The sequence below is a fragment of the Oreochromis niloticus genome, linkage group LG16 (assembly GCF_001858045.2).
Source record: "Oreochromis niloticus isolate F11D_XX linkage group LG16, O_niloticus_UMD_NMBU, whole genome shotgun sequence".
Taxonomy (NCBI): Eukaryota; Metazoa; Chordata; class Actinopteri; order Cichliformes; family Cichlidae; genus Oreochromis; species Oreochromis niloticus.
Window position 1 is genome coordinate 32,691,199 of NC_031987.2, and position 11,838 is coordinate 32,703,036.

An 11,838-nucleotide genomic window follows, 5' to 3' on the forward strand; every position below is an offset into this window, starting at 1 on the left:
CGTTCTTCTCAACTCCTTCTTGTCAGTTATAACTGTTTGCACCGACGTTTTGTTTTGTTTTTTTGTTTTTGTTTTTTGTTACATGTATAAGTACAACTAATAAAAAACTGAACATTTTGGTGAATAAAAAAACCCGGACACCATGCTCATAGTGCAGGATGCAGCGCGCCCCCGCGAGCTGCGCGCAACAGATGTCTGCTGAAGTCTGAGTGGAGAGGAGGGCGCCAAATAGGAAGGACGGCAGATGTGCGTCTGACAGCTAACCAGGAACCACTGCACTCGTCCTCCTCTGTATACTCACCTATGAGTCCTTGACCTGTCGGTCCTTTTCTCATTCAGGCCGAAGATCCCAGTAACAGGACGAGGACACAAAGTCTGACACCAGAGGCGTGCTAGCTCAGCTAGCTAACTGGAGCTAAGCTAGCTGGCCAGCCCTACTTTTTTATATTGGAGTTAACTTTATGAGCAAATAGCAGTGCGCCTGGTATTACTGGTATTTGGCTTCCTTTCTTGTTGCGCCACAGCAAAAACAAGTGAGTTTTGTGCATATATTTACTGTGTTACTGGATTTGTGTTAGCTTAGTTTTGATTGGCTTGTCAAACTTGAAATTAGATGCCTAGTGTTGATGCACAAGCAGCCTGGTTGCCAGGAAGATATTTTTCACCCTGTAATTAAACGGTCATTTTTGAAGATTAGGTCTGTTGTCGCTGTACTAAAAAAAAAACAGCAATGAAAAGGTTCATGAAATGCGATGAGTTTTAAAAGAAAGTGAGTAAAGGCAGAACATTCTGCGCTGTATCTGAATTGATACACAGTTGTGTGTGTACAGAGTTAAAGTGGCCGGAGTATGAGTGACATGGTGAACTCAACAGTGTGGACAGAGGTTGAGTCTGTGCAAAATAACAAAGCATAATGTTATTGTAACTGTCCAGTTTGACCAGTTTAACTGCTAATGCTCCCCAGCTCTTTCCCTGGTTCGTGGCTAATAATCTTAATCCAGTAATTGCACTGTCATTGTGATTTAAAAGGTTTGGAAAAGTGCATTGTACTTACAGTGTCAAATACTCAAGTAATTAATTATCGGTGTATGTCACATGGTTTTGTACTCTGACTCTTCAGACATGGAGGCAAACGGCGTGAGCATATGGCCACGCATGGAACCCTTCCTACTTGGTGCCCTACAGGTAAATATACTCCCACCATGATATCAGCCAAGAGCTGTAAATCTTGTAAATAACATGAACTACTATCATTGTAGGTGGCACCATCCTCCAAACTAAGCCTACACTATCTTCGAAAGATGGCGATCTACGTGCGAACAAGGGATGGCTGCTTCCCCATCCTGAGCTGGCCCATGTGGAGGCATATTGCCTGTGGAAAGTTGCAGCTTCTAGAAGACCTTGCGTGGCTCTACTTTGAGACCTTTGACCTGCTGATAGGTCATACACCAGAGGAGAGGCTGGAGTGGGCTGAGTGTCTTTCCCAGTGTTCTACTAAAAGTGAGCTGGACCAGCAGAGGAACAAGGTTAAATAACGTTTAAATATTTAATCCAAGGACTGATACCATTGTAACCTTGCCCTCAGATTTGAACAGCGGCTGCATATTGATAGATAACCTGTGTTTTCCCTCTCCTTTGTGTACCAGTTGTCTGTGGACACTCTGCAGTTCCTCCTTTTCCTCTACATTCAGCAGCTGAACCGTGTGTCTCTGCGCACCTCTCTGATTGGTGAAGAGTGGCCCAGCCATCGCACTCGCTCCCCGTCTCCATCAGACAGAGAGTCCAAGACTAGCTATCAGAACAAGGTTCTCTTTGCCATGAAAGATAAAACAGAATGACCAATGACGCAGCAGGATTTGTAGTATTGTGTAGTTCTAATTAGATCTAGTGCAAATTATTGTATGGTGGTGTATATGAAGTTAACCACTTATAGTCCAGTTTTGTTCCTGTTTTTGTTCTGCAGAACTGGGATGATCAGGCTCACCTGTCCTTCGTGCAAAGCCATCTGGCAGAGATTTTGGAGCTGCTAGTGGAGCCTGGTCAACTGTCGCAATCTGGACAGGCCCTAAGAGACTGCCAGGTCTGGGAACAGCAAGCACACATCCTGCTTTAGGTCACAGACACAATCTAGATATTTTTAACAATAATTGGTGCTAGCCAGAATATTTAAAATACCATTATATTTAATGTATTTTCTTAAATATATTCTTATAGATATATATGTAGAAGCAATCCCTGTGAGCTAATCAGTCTCTTTCAGGTAGTTGTTGCTTCTCTTGCATCATTATCTTGTCTCTAAGAGTACATATCTCTAATATTGTAATCTGAAGCTTGATTTCTACTTCTGCACTGAATCTGTGCAGAGCCTACATGAGTGTCAAATGTTGTTGCCAGCATTTCTGCTTGTGCGGGTTAGCCCGTGTTGCTCTGCATCTCTTTGCCAAAACACCAGTTGGCGATGGAGTTCGTCTTTGAGTTGATCTGTTCTTTTCCAGCCAATTTGAAAACTGTTATCAGAAGAAGAGGTAGCCATAAATGTGTAAAAAGAAATGTCAGTGTCTAACTCCTCAGTGATAGTCAATGCTGGGCGTCAATGTGATGTGAACTTTAATAGTTACATGTCTGTGTAGTTTCACATCAGGTTACTGCATGCTTTACAGCATAGGATTTCAGAACAGTTCAGTTAATGCAAAAGAAAAAATTCTGCAACAGGCATGCATCACTCACTCTGAGCATCGAGCGCTACTCACCTTCAGTTCAAACCCACTGTGCATGAAGGGCACCCAATTAGAAGAAAGTTGGCTGGAAGAGAGAAGACTTAAAATAGTTTGTTTCAGGTAGATGATAAACTGTGGAGCTGTACAACGTTGCTTCAGGTTATTGAGGTTTACATTAATTCACAAAAGTTCTCTTAAGGTCCTCTAGTAGCATTTCAGTCAGGTTAAGGTCTGGACTTAAAAAAACCCAGTTTGATTCTTTTCCTTTTCAGCCATCCTGCTGTTTGCTGCTGTTTGACTCTAGAATACTTTGGTATACAGAGGAGTTGATGTTGACTCAGTGACTGTAAAGTGCCCATGTCCTGTTGCTGTTAAACAAGGCCAAATCTTCACTCCTCCTCCGCTTTGCTTGACAGCTGGTATGAGATGTATGTGCTGATATGCTGTATTTGGTTATGGTGCTGTGCATAAGCTGTTCTGATGGGGTTTTTTTGTTTGTTTTTTGCAGAGATGAGGCTTTTTCCTAGCAGTCCTTCCATTCTTTTTCTAACTGTACTGTTATCAACTTTAACGTTTAACATGCTAAGTCAGGCCTCTGGACTCTGAGATGTAGCTCTTGGGTTTTTTGCTTTTTCTTAGGGCACTGCACAGTCTGACACTGGGGTGAAATTCTTCTTCTTGAATGTTTTTCACTTGTCAATAATTGTTCTTACTGCAGCATGATAATAAATAGCCTAGCCCTTCCCGACTTAGACAGCAACAAGTGCTTCTCTAAGATCAGTGCTGGTGTTGTTCCTCCTTGACATTGTAATAACACACAGCTGAATGCTCCTTAGCAGAAAACTGTCAGAACCTCTGCATTTATAGAGATGGTCAGTCTGGCATTTGATTCGTCACACCTGGCAGGTACTTTCCGTCTTAACTGATAGATGAATTAGATTTATGGCTGTACATTTTTTCTTTTACTAGTGTAAATAAAACATTAACAGCAAATTGTAGCTGTTAAAGTAAACTCATTATGTTAAAAGTTTTGATTAGAGAATTTCTCTTGTATTCATTTATACTATTTGAAATATAAAAACAAGTCTGTACTGTAACTGATCTCTCAGTTATGTTTTATCAGATATCCCTGGACGCTGTGCGGAGCTTAGGTCTGCTTCTGGAGGGCTCAGTTTGCCAAGGAAAGGCTGTTCAGCCCATTCACCGGCTGCTGACCAAAGGTCCACTCCAAACACAAGCTGGCTACTCCTCGCTCACCCACTCCTTCCCCCTGCACAATCTCCTCTCCTGCCTCCAGCGCAGCCTCACTCTGAATCCTTTTGGAATAACGGCCTGTCTCCATTCGGGCAAGAAGCTCGCTTGGGCTCAGCAAGGTTTAGTAAAATCATCTAGCATTAGTCCTTCCTCACGGTCTTCACTGTGTGCCTTTCTTTGACCACCCATGTGTGTTTGTGTGTTCTAGTGGAAGGGGCCATGAAGAGAGCCAAGATAGCCAGGAACACCCACATGGCACCACCTGGTAGTAAACTGGTGCTGATGTCCCAAGTCTTAAAACAGACCCTGGCTAAAACGTCAGACAAGCTGACTGGTGGCAACATTAAAATCCATAGATGCGCTGATGCCTTCATATACCTTCTCTCACCTCTCAGGTAAGGTTGCCTTCTAGTAATAGAGGTTGGGTTATCTTTAGCATACAGGCCAAGAGTGCAAGAACCATAAGCGGGATCGATAGGCAGGCAGACTAACGATTCCAAGGAATTGCACTACTCGATTTCCATCCCTAGGCTGACTGTCAGCTGACAGTTGGCTGATCTCTGGCTGAAAGCGGCAGTTTTCAGTGGCTGTATCTGTACAGTTTATGTTCTTTCTGTTGTTGGATTTGTTCCTTTAGATCAGTCAGTGTGGACAAATGCCGTGACAGCACTGTGGTTCTGGGTCCTGTTGAGACCAGCGTCCACATCCACAGCTGCCAGAATGTGCGGGTGGTGTGCGTGGCGGGCAGAATTGTTATTGGAACTTCCTCACGTTGCATCATCCATGCCCTTACGCCCACACGCCCGTTGCTACTGCCGGGAAACACGGACATTACTCTAGGTCCTTTCCATACTTTCTACCCTTCCTTGGAAGATCACATGGCCAGCGTGGGGCTGGCGGTTGTCCCTAATCCCTGGGATCAGCCCTTACTTCTGTTGACCGAGGGCCTTGCCAGCCACTCACTCAATACGTTGTCCAGCCCAGACCCCTCCTGCTACCGCTTGCTGCCACCATCAGAGTTCCACACGCTGGTCGTGCCTTTTCAGATGGAGGGAGACACGTGTGAGGTGCCCGGTGGTCTGCCTCCTTCATACCAGGCAGCTCTGGACGAAAAGAAGAGGAGGATACAGAACTGGCAGAAGACTGTGATGGAGGCCCGGCTGAGCAAGTGAGTGGGAAATTGACCACCAAACGTTTATCAAGCAGTCACTAAGCCACCTATGCATGTGTTCAAATAAGTTTTAGTGTTTCATTATGTAGCGTGCCTTTTAATCAGTGGAAAATTGTAACAGCAAAGGCATTCCAAAAAATCAATATGAATGTCAGTTAACTGCTATGTGTGAGAGATATGCAGTTCAGTGAGCACAGTGATGTCAGACGGGTTGCACGAGGCAGTTCTCCCCTCTAATATAACAGCATAGCCATCCCATGAGGGGAAAATCCTTTGATTGTTTTGGTGCTTCAGGCTTTTAACATTCATAAATAGATGTTCATCTATTAAAGGAAATACTCGTATTTAATGTTAACTGGCAGGAACACGATTGTATATCTGCATACCAAAGGTTTTGGCAGTGGCACCACTCGATTGGTCAATGATGTGACATCTGAATTGTCTGTCAGACAAGAGAAAAGGCAAGAGTTTTGGATTTGTTTCAAAACATTCAATTTTATATAGTATCCACGTACTGGTCAGAGACCAATGGAGGAACGTTTGTTAAACACTCGTTTCAAAGATAGTCTCATTGGAAAGTCTTCTATGGGCTCAAAATGTGGTCATAAATATTTTGTACTTGTAAATCAGGATTTGTATGTGTAAAAAGAATTTGTGTGTGTGTAAAAAAGATTTGTGTGTGGACTTAGCCAAAAAAAACCCTGCAAGTTACAAGTACGAATTTTGACCCTATTTTTCTTCCTTTCATCTGATTGGTCAATGTCATGTCAATCACAAATGTAACAATCCAGTCAGAGAACAGATGGGTTTGGCTGTCGGTCTGCAGGTCTGAACTGCAGGTCCTTGAAGGGAATAAATGCCCTTTTACATGCCAACCCAGCGTTTTCCTTCATCACCACGAAGGAAAACAGTCTGTGGTCGTCCAAGTTTGGTGATTTTTGTGTCACAGGTCTACGTGTTTAATACAGGGACTTCCACAGCCTTTTCAACAGCGCTGCGGACCGCGGGGGGGGGCAGTGTTTTGGAAATGACAGTCTTCATTACAAAGCTTTCTTCGTTATGAATTAGCATACATGTTTTTATTGAACATCTAAAGAACTAGCAAAAAAAACAAACTCTTGTAGAGGACATAAAGTCAGAGATGGAAACGACAAGGAGCTGCTGCAAAAACCCACAGAGCTCAGCAGCCAGCGCAACAAATACTGGATCCTTTGCTTTTAGTTAGCAGTTAGCATTAGCAGCACATGCTGTGCTGTGAAAGGACCTTTATGCTGCGCACTGTGACTCACAGCAATGGTCCCGGGTCAGCCCTGACTTTGTGTTAAACTAATCCTAAGTAATAATGGTATTTCTAACCACTGATATACCACAACTTTATCCTTTCAACAGCTGCTGAAAGTAAGGGGACCTAGCTGCTATCGGATATTTATATAGAGATCCTCCAGCTTTATTACCCTTCAAGGACCTGCAGTTCAAAAAAGCGCCCCTCCGACAGCCAAACCCATCTGTTCTCTGATTGGATTGTTACATTTGTGATTGACATGACATTGACCAATCAGATGAAAGGAAGAAAAATAGGGTCAAAATTCGTACTTGTAACTTGCAGGCGTTTTTTTGGCTAAGTCCACACACAAATCTTTTTTACACACACACAAATTCTTTTTTACACATACAAATCCTGATTTACAAGTACAAAATATTTATGACCACATTTTGAGCCCATAGTCTTCATTCTGCTCTGAATGTTGTGCTTGGATACTATGACTCTACAACACTGAAGGTGCTGTGAGGTTCATGTGAGGATTCATGTTTAGAAGCATTAGATTGTGATCCACTCTTTCTGAACTGGGTTGCAATTTGTGCTCACAAGAAAATCTGAAAAATCAGAAAGTTTTCAGCTTGAAAAACTGCTACAAATTTATATAGACAAACTAATGCCTGCTACAGATGCTAGTCTTTGTTTTAACTCCAAAACAGGAATATAATATGAAATAATGTGGAGTGCTGAGCAGGTAGAGGACTATGGAGGAGTGAAAATGAAGAAGACCTTTATTAAAAAAAAAAAAAAGTTGTTTCTCTGGGGCTTCAATAACACAGCTGACAAAACTTTTAATGTGCTAAAATCTTCAGCCACTTAATGTGTAATGTTTTATGACAGCAGTTGTCCATTTGTGTTGTATTATCCTTAGGGGCAGCATATGGAGATAGACTGGATGTGGTTGATGTTGTGCGTTGGCCGAATGTTGATTGGCTAACAAGTGGTATGGAACAGGAAAGTGAGCGACAGCAGAGTTCAGGAAGAATGAGAGAAATGTAAAAGAAAACATCAAAGATGAAAAACTGCAGCATGTACCGTACTTTCTGGACAATAGAGCGCACCTGTAAATAAGCCGCATCTGCTCTATTTTTAAAAACATTTTAAAAAAAAGATATACAAGCCGCACCCGGCTATAAGCCGCAGATATCTATGATGAAAAATTCGATATTTACTGCATGTACAGAACGATTTTGTACTGTAAATGTACATGTGTGTACTTGAACAGATTTCCGAACAATGCCTTTTAACACGGCAGCAACTTTGCTGATTAAAACGGAACAGAACTAAGAGAAAATAACCGCTATTTATTTACCTTCATTTTTCCTGTATTTGAAACCACAAGTCACTTTAATCATCTTCGCTGAAACCCATGAAGTCCCACCTTTGAAATCTTCAATATTCATTTCGTGGGCGATTGTTTTGGCTTTCAGTCGGATCTGTACAGTGGATACACCTCGGCCACCTGCTCTCTGTGTGTTCACCCAGTCCTCCAGGACATTTTCAAGTTCAGGCCACCTGCTTTTATGTCCTCTGAAAGCTTTTCTCGACTTTTGGCATTGCATGAGCTCTTCCCGCTGCCGCCTCCAACGTCTCACCATAGACTCATTGACGTTAAGCTTGCGTGCAGCAGCGCGGTTTCCCTCCTGGATAGCAAGATCGATGGCCTTCAACTTAAAACTTGCATCATACGAACTTCTTCGTGTGGTTTCCATGATGAAGGGGCGAGGATTTTTAAATAACTACCAGTTGGTAATTTGTTGTGCGTGTTCTGTCTGCTAAAGAAAAAGTAGCGTATTCTTCTTTGCATTGATTTTTCATCTATCTTGTTTTTTATTCTAATTCTGGTTAGAGTGCCCCTAGTGGTGGAAGAAAAATCCACAGAATAGCCGCACCTTTGTATAAGCCTCATGGCTCAAAACCTAGGAAAAAAGTAGCGGCTTATGGTCCAGAAAATACGGTACATAGGGCTGGGCGAAATGGCCTAAAATCCACATTGTGGTGTAATTTGAAGCATGTGTGGTAACCATATATATATCGCAATATATTCTTTTCTTTTCTTTTCTTCTGTATATACATGTCAAAATGACTGAACAGTAAAGCATGACATTTTAATAAGATTTATTGTGCAAAACTTTTCTTAAACAATTTTTAAAATTACAAACCTTTTTAAATAATTTTTAAGATGTAACAGATCTTTTTCCAAACAATGTAACACAAAATTCTTAAATAACAAATAAAAATGAAGATAAATGCGCAAAGATTTTTGAATAAAAAAATACACGTAAAATATCAGTAAAACACAAAATTCTAAATTGTTTAAAATAAAGTGAAAAATGTGCCTTTGGAAAAGCTCAGAAAATATTGGTCTGCTGGTGTGTAGGGCCACCTTTTTTCTTTCCACTTGACTGACTGGGCGTTTGTGGAAGGTGCAGTTTTTGGCTTTCCTAATATTCCAAAACGTGCTTCGTTTTGAGGTGATAAAACAAATTACTTGTATTCCCTCTTTTCACTATTACTGTCACAATACCGTATACCGTTTATACCGCCCACCCCTACATGAAGAGCACAGATGGTGGCTATAGTGGACGCTTCATTGGTTTTAATGCTCGGTTTCACTTCAGTTCTTTGTATGTTAGAACTTCGCTCTTGTCTGCGGCTGGTTGGCAGACCCACATGACCACAAGTAAGAGTGGCCCACAGACCCGTTGACCACATACTCTGTACGCTGTCTGCATTGACAACATTGACATTGCTACTACTGTATACGAGCTATTAAAGTACCAGGTTAAGAAACAGAAAATTAAACACACATGCATATCGTTGCTGGAGCATAAATGTGGGAAATAAAGTGTATGATGATAAGAAATTTCTTGCCTTCATTTCAGAAAGACTTTTTTTTGTTAAGCCCTGTTATTTTCAGTATTATACCATTTAAATGCTGCTTTCTTTTACATTCTGTGTCTTTCCAGGGAGCAGAAGCAACAGTTCCAGGAACTGGTGGAAATGAAGTTTCATGAGTGGCTTCTGGAAACGGGTCACAGGCAGGAACTGGACAGCCTAATCCCACCCACAATAGCCTCTGTAAAGGACTCTGATGGGGCAGCAGCAGACACCAACCAAGTTAATGATCCCAAACACATGAGGACTGAACAGGCAGTGGGACAGTCATCCATGGCGTGTTGAATTTTACTGTTAGCTTTTTTTGCCAGCAGAATAATTGCACCTATAAATTAAGGCAGCATGGCGGTTTGCACATGCAGGTTACATATGGTCTTCTTCTCATACGGTGCTGCTGTGAGTTCCTGCTGCTGGTTAAGCTTTTCCAGCAGCTTACAGTTGTGTCCAGGTTCACAGTTCCTTCTTAAGAAAAGGCAGCTAAATGTTTGACATGTCTAAAGTGGGAGTGGATTGGCATGTTATCAAACAACATCATGTGCCACACACCCTGTAAAGATGAGGCATGTGTGAAGTAACCACATGCTTTAAAGAGACATTTTCCTGCTTGTTGTCTTCTTAAGAGGGAGAATGAGGCGGGACAAACTAGGTACAACGATTAGCTGTGATTGACAGTCGAGTAAATAAACCCTGACACATTCTTTTCAAGCAGTCAGTCTCTTTTTCAAACATAATTTGGTACCAATTGTCCATCCAGTGTTTAGGTAAACTTTGTGTTGCAATAGAGAAACCAAAACCTGTTTGAATGAATTTGATAGACAGCTTTCAGGTGCTGAATTATGGGTAACTGTGGTTCAGTGTGGTCATGGACTATGAAGCAACATTAATAGGATAGCAGAAAGCTATGGTTTTTAAGCTAGCTAACTCAAACAGAGCCTAGATATGTTGAACTTGCTTCCTAGCACAGCCTTCTGGAGACCCTGTCGTCTCTTCCATGCACCCACTGACCCCGAATCTTCTCAAACAGACGTCGTATACAAGTTTTCTGCATTTAAAGATGGAGGATTTAGATGCTGAATATTTTAAGCACTATGAATGTAAAGGGGCATGTTAGTACCTAGATCGTATAATAATATTATTTTTTAGAATATTAATAAAGCATTTTCGTGTGTGTGCGTGTGCGTGTGCGCGCGCAGATGTAATGGGTAAATAAGCAGTTCCTCACATGCTGCTAATAGCTGTAGCGATGCTGTTTTGTGTGCTCGATTTTGCTCTCACATGACAGTGCAGCTGCTGCAGAGTCGTGCTTGAATTTCTTCAGTACAACAGAACAAGCTAATCTGCTGTTCCAGCTGAGGCAGGATTTAATAAACTTGTGGCCAGTTTCCCAAGAAAACTTAAATGTATATTTATTTTTGAATAAAGATGTCGATTTTTAGCACTGCATAATAATTATTTTTCATAAATCTACTTTACCTCTAGAATAACTGTTAGCAGTGAATACCTCCAAGTGTACTTCAGGCAGTTAGCTTCCTCTTTCCACATTTCCATTACAGCATGCTGAATTTTGACTTCTATACAAACTATGATGTAAATTCTACACAGAAGGCCTGCTTGAAATCATCAGGGCAGCACTGTATTGGAAATGGCAAATGAAAGAAATGTGTGCTTAAAACTGTTTCAAGATGAACCGATTCATGCTGTAAACGCCTTAATGCTGTTGTTTACTACAGAAGTGGATTTGATGCACAGCTCTGTGCAAGAGCACCAAGTCATTTTTAATTGTTAAAAACTGAAATAAAGGTTTTGACTACAACCTGGTCGCATCTTACAAATTTCTTTGGATATTTACAATAATATGCAAAAGTCTTCTACCCTTCATTTCTTTGTATTTTATTTCCAAGTAGCCAGACTTTTAGAGTGGTAAAGTTGGTGCCAATAGTTCTCCAGGCTTTCTGAGAGGCTTTCAAAGATTGTCTTTGGACATTGGCTGCATTTTCATTCATTTTCCATTCAGTCCTTGTACCTGACCATTATTTACTGTTTGTTAAGCCACTAAACACTGAATTTTATTACACAACAGAATGCACAGTAAAATTTGAATTCTGTAAAAGTTGGGACTTTTGTGTAAAATGTAAATAAGTGCAGAAAGCAATGACTTGTAGATTTCATTAATCAATATTTTTTATTCAACACAGAAGAAAATTAAATGTACCATTTTGAGAAAGAAAAAAAAAAGCTTATTTTGAATTTGATGGCAGCTGCATGTTCCAAGTTTACCACCGCAGAGCCTCTTTGAACATCAGTTGAAGAGACCAGCTGCTGGAGGTTTGGGAGAGGAATGTTGTCCCGTTCTTCTCTGATATAAGATTCTAGTTGCTCCATAGTCCAGAGCCTTCTTTGTCTGATTGTTCATTCATGATGAGCCAAATGTTTTCATTTTAAAGGTCTGGACTGCAGGAAACTCAGTTCAGCAGCCCGAC

General features: G+C 41.3%; 1 protein-coding gene across 1 annotated transcript; it reads left to right on the forward strand.

Moving 5' to 3' along the window:
• The first annotated feature begins 106 nt into the window (after positions 1–106).
• tbccd1 (TBCC domain containing 1) lies at positions 107–11,171 on the forward strand. Its single transcript, XM_005475168.3, has 10 exons — positions 107–246; positions 340–533; positions 1,121–1,185; positions 1,260–1,526; positions 1,647–1,805; positions 1,964–2,080; positions 3,841–4,090; positions 4,180–4,366; positions 4,609–5,139; positions 9,430–11,171. The coding sequence occupies exons 3-10, from the start codon at positions 1,123–1,125 to the stop codon at positions 9,641–9,643; spliced, it is 1,788 nt and encodes a 595-aa protein (XP_005475225.1). The 5' UTR covers positions 107–246; positions 340–533; positions 1,121–1,122; the 3' UTR covers positions 9,644–11,171.
• Positions 11,172–11,838: the final 667 nt, after the last annotated feature.

Coding starts and splice junctions, on each gene's coding strand:
- tbccd1 (XM_005475168.3), top strand. CDS start 1,123: ATGGAGGCAAACGGCGTGAGCATATGGCCACGCATGGAACCCTTCCTA. Junction 4,091..4,179: donor GCTCGCTTGGGCTCAGCAAG/GTTTAGTAAAAT, acceptor TGTGTGTTCTAG/TGGAAGGGGCCATGAAGAGA. Junction 4,367..4,608: donor TACCTTCTCTCACCTCTCAG/GTAAGGTTGCCT, acceptor TTGTTCCTTTAG/ATCAGTCAGTGTGGACAAAT.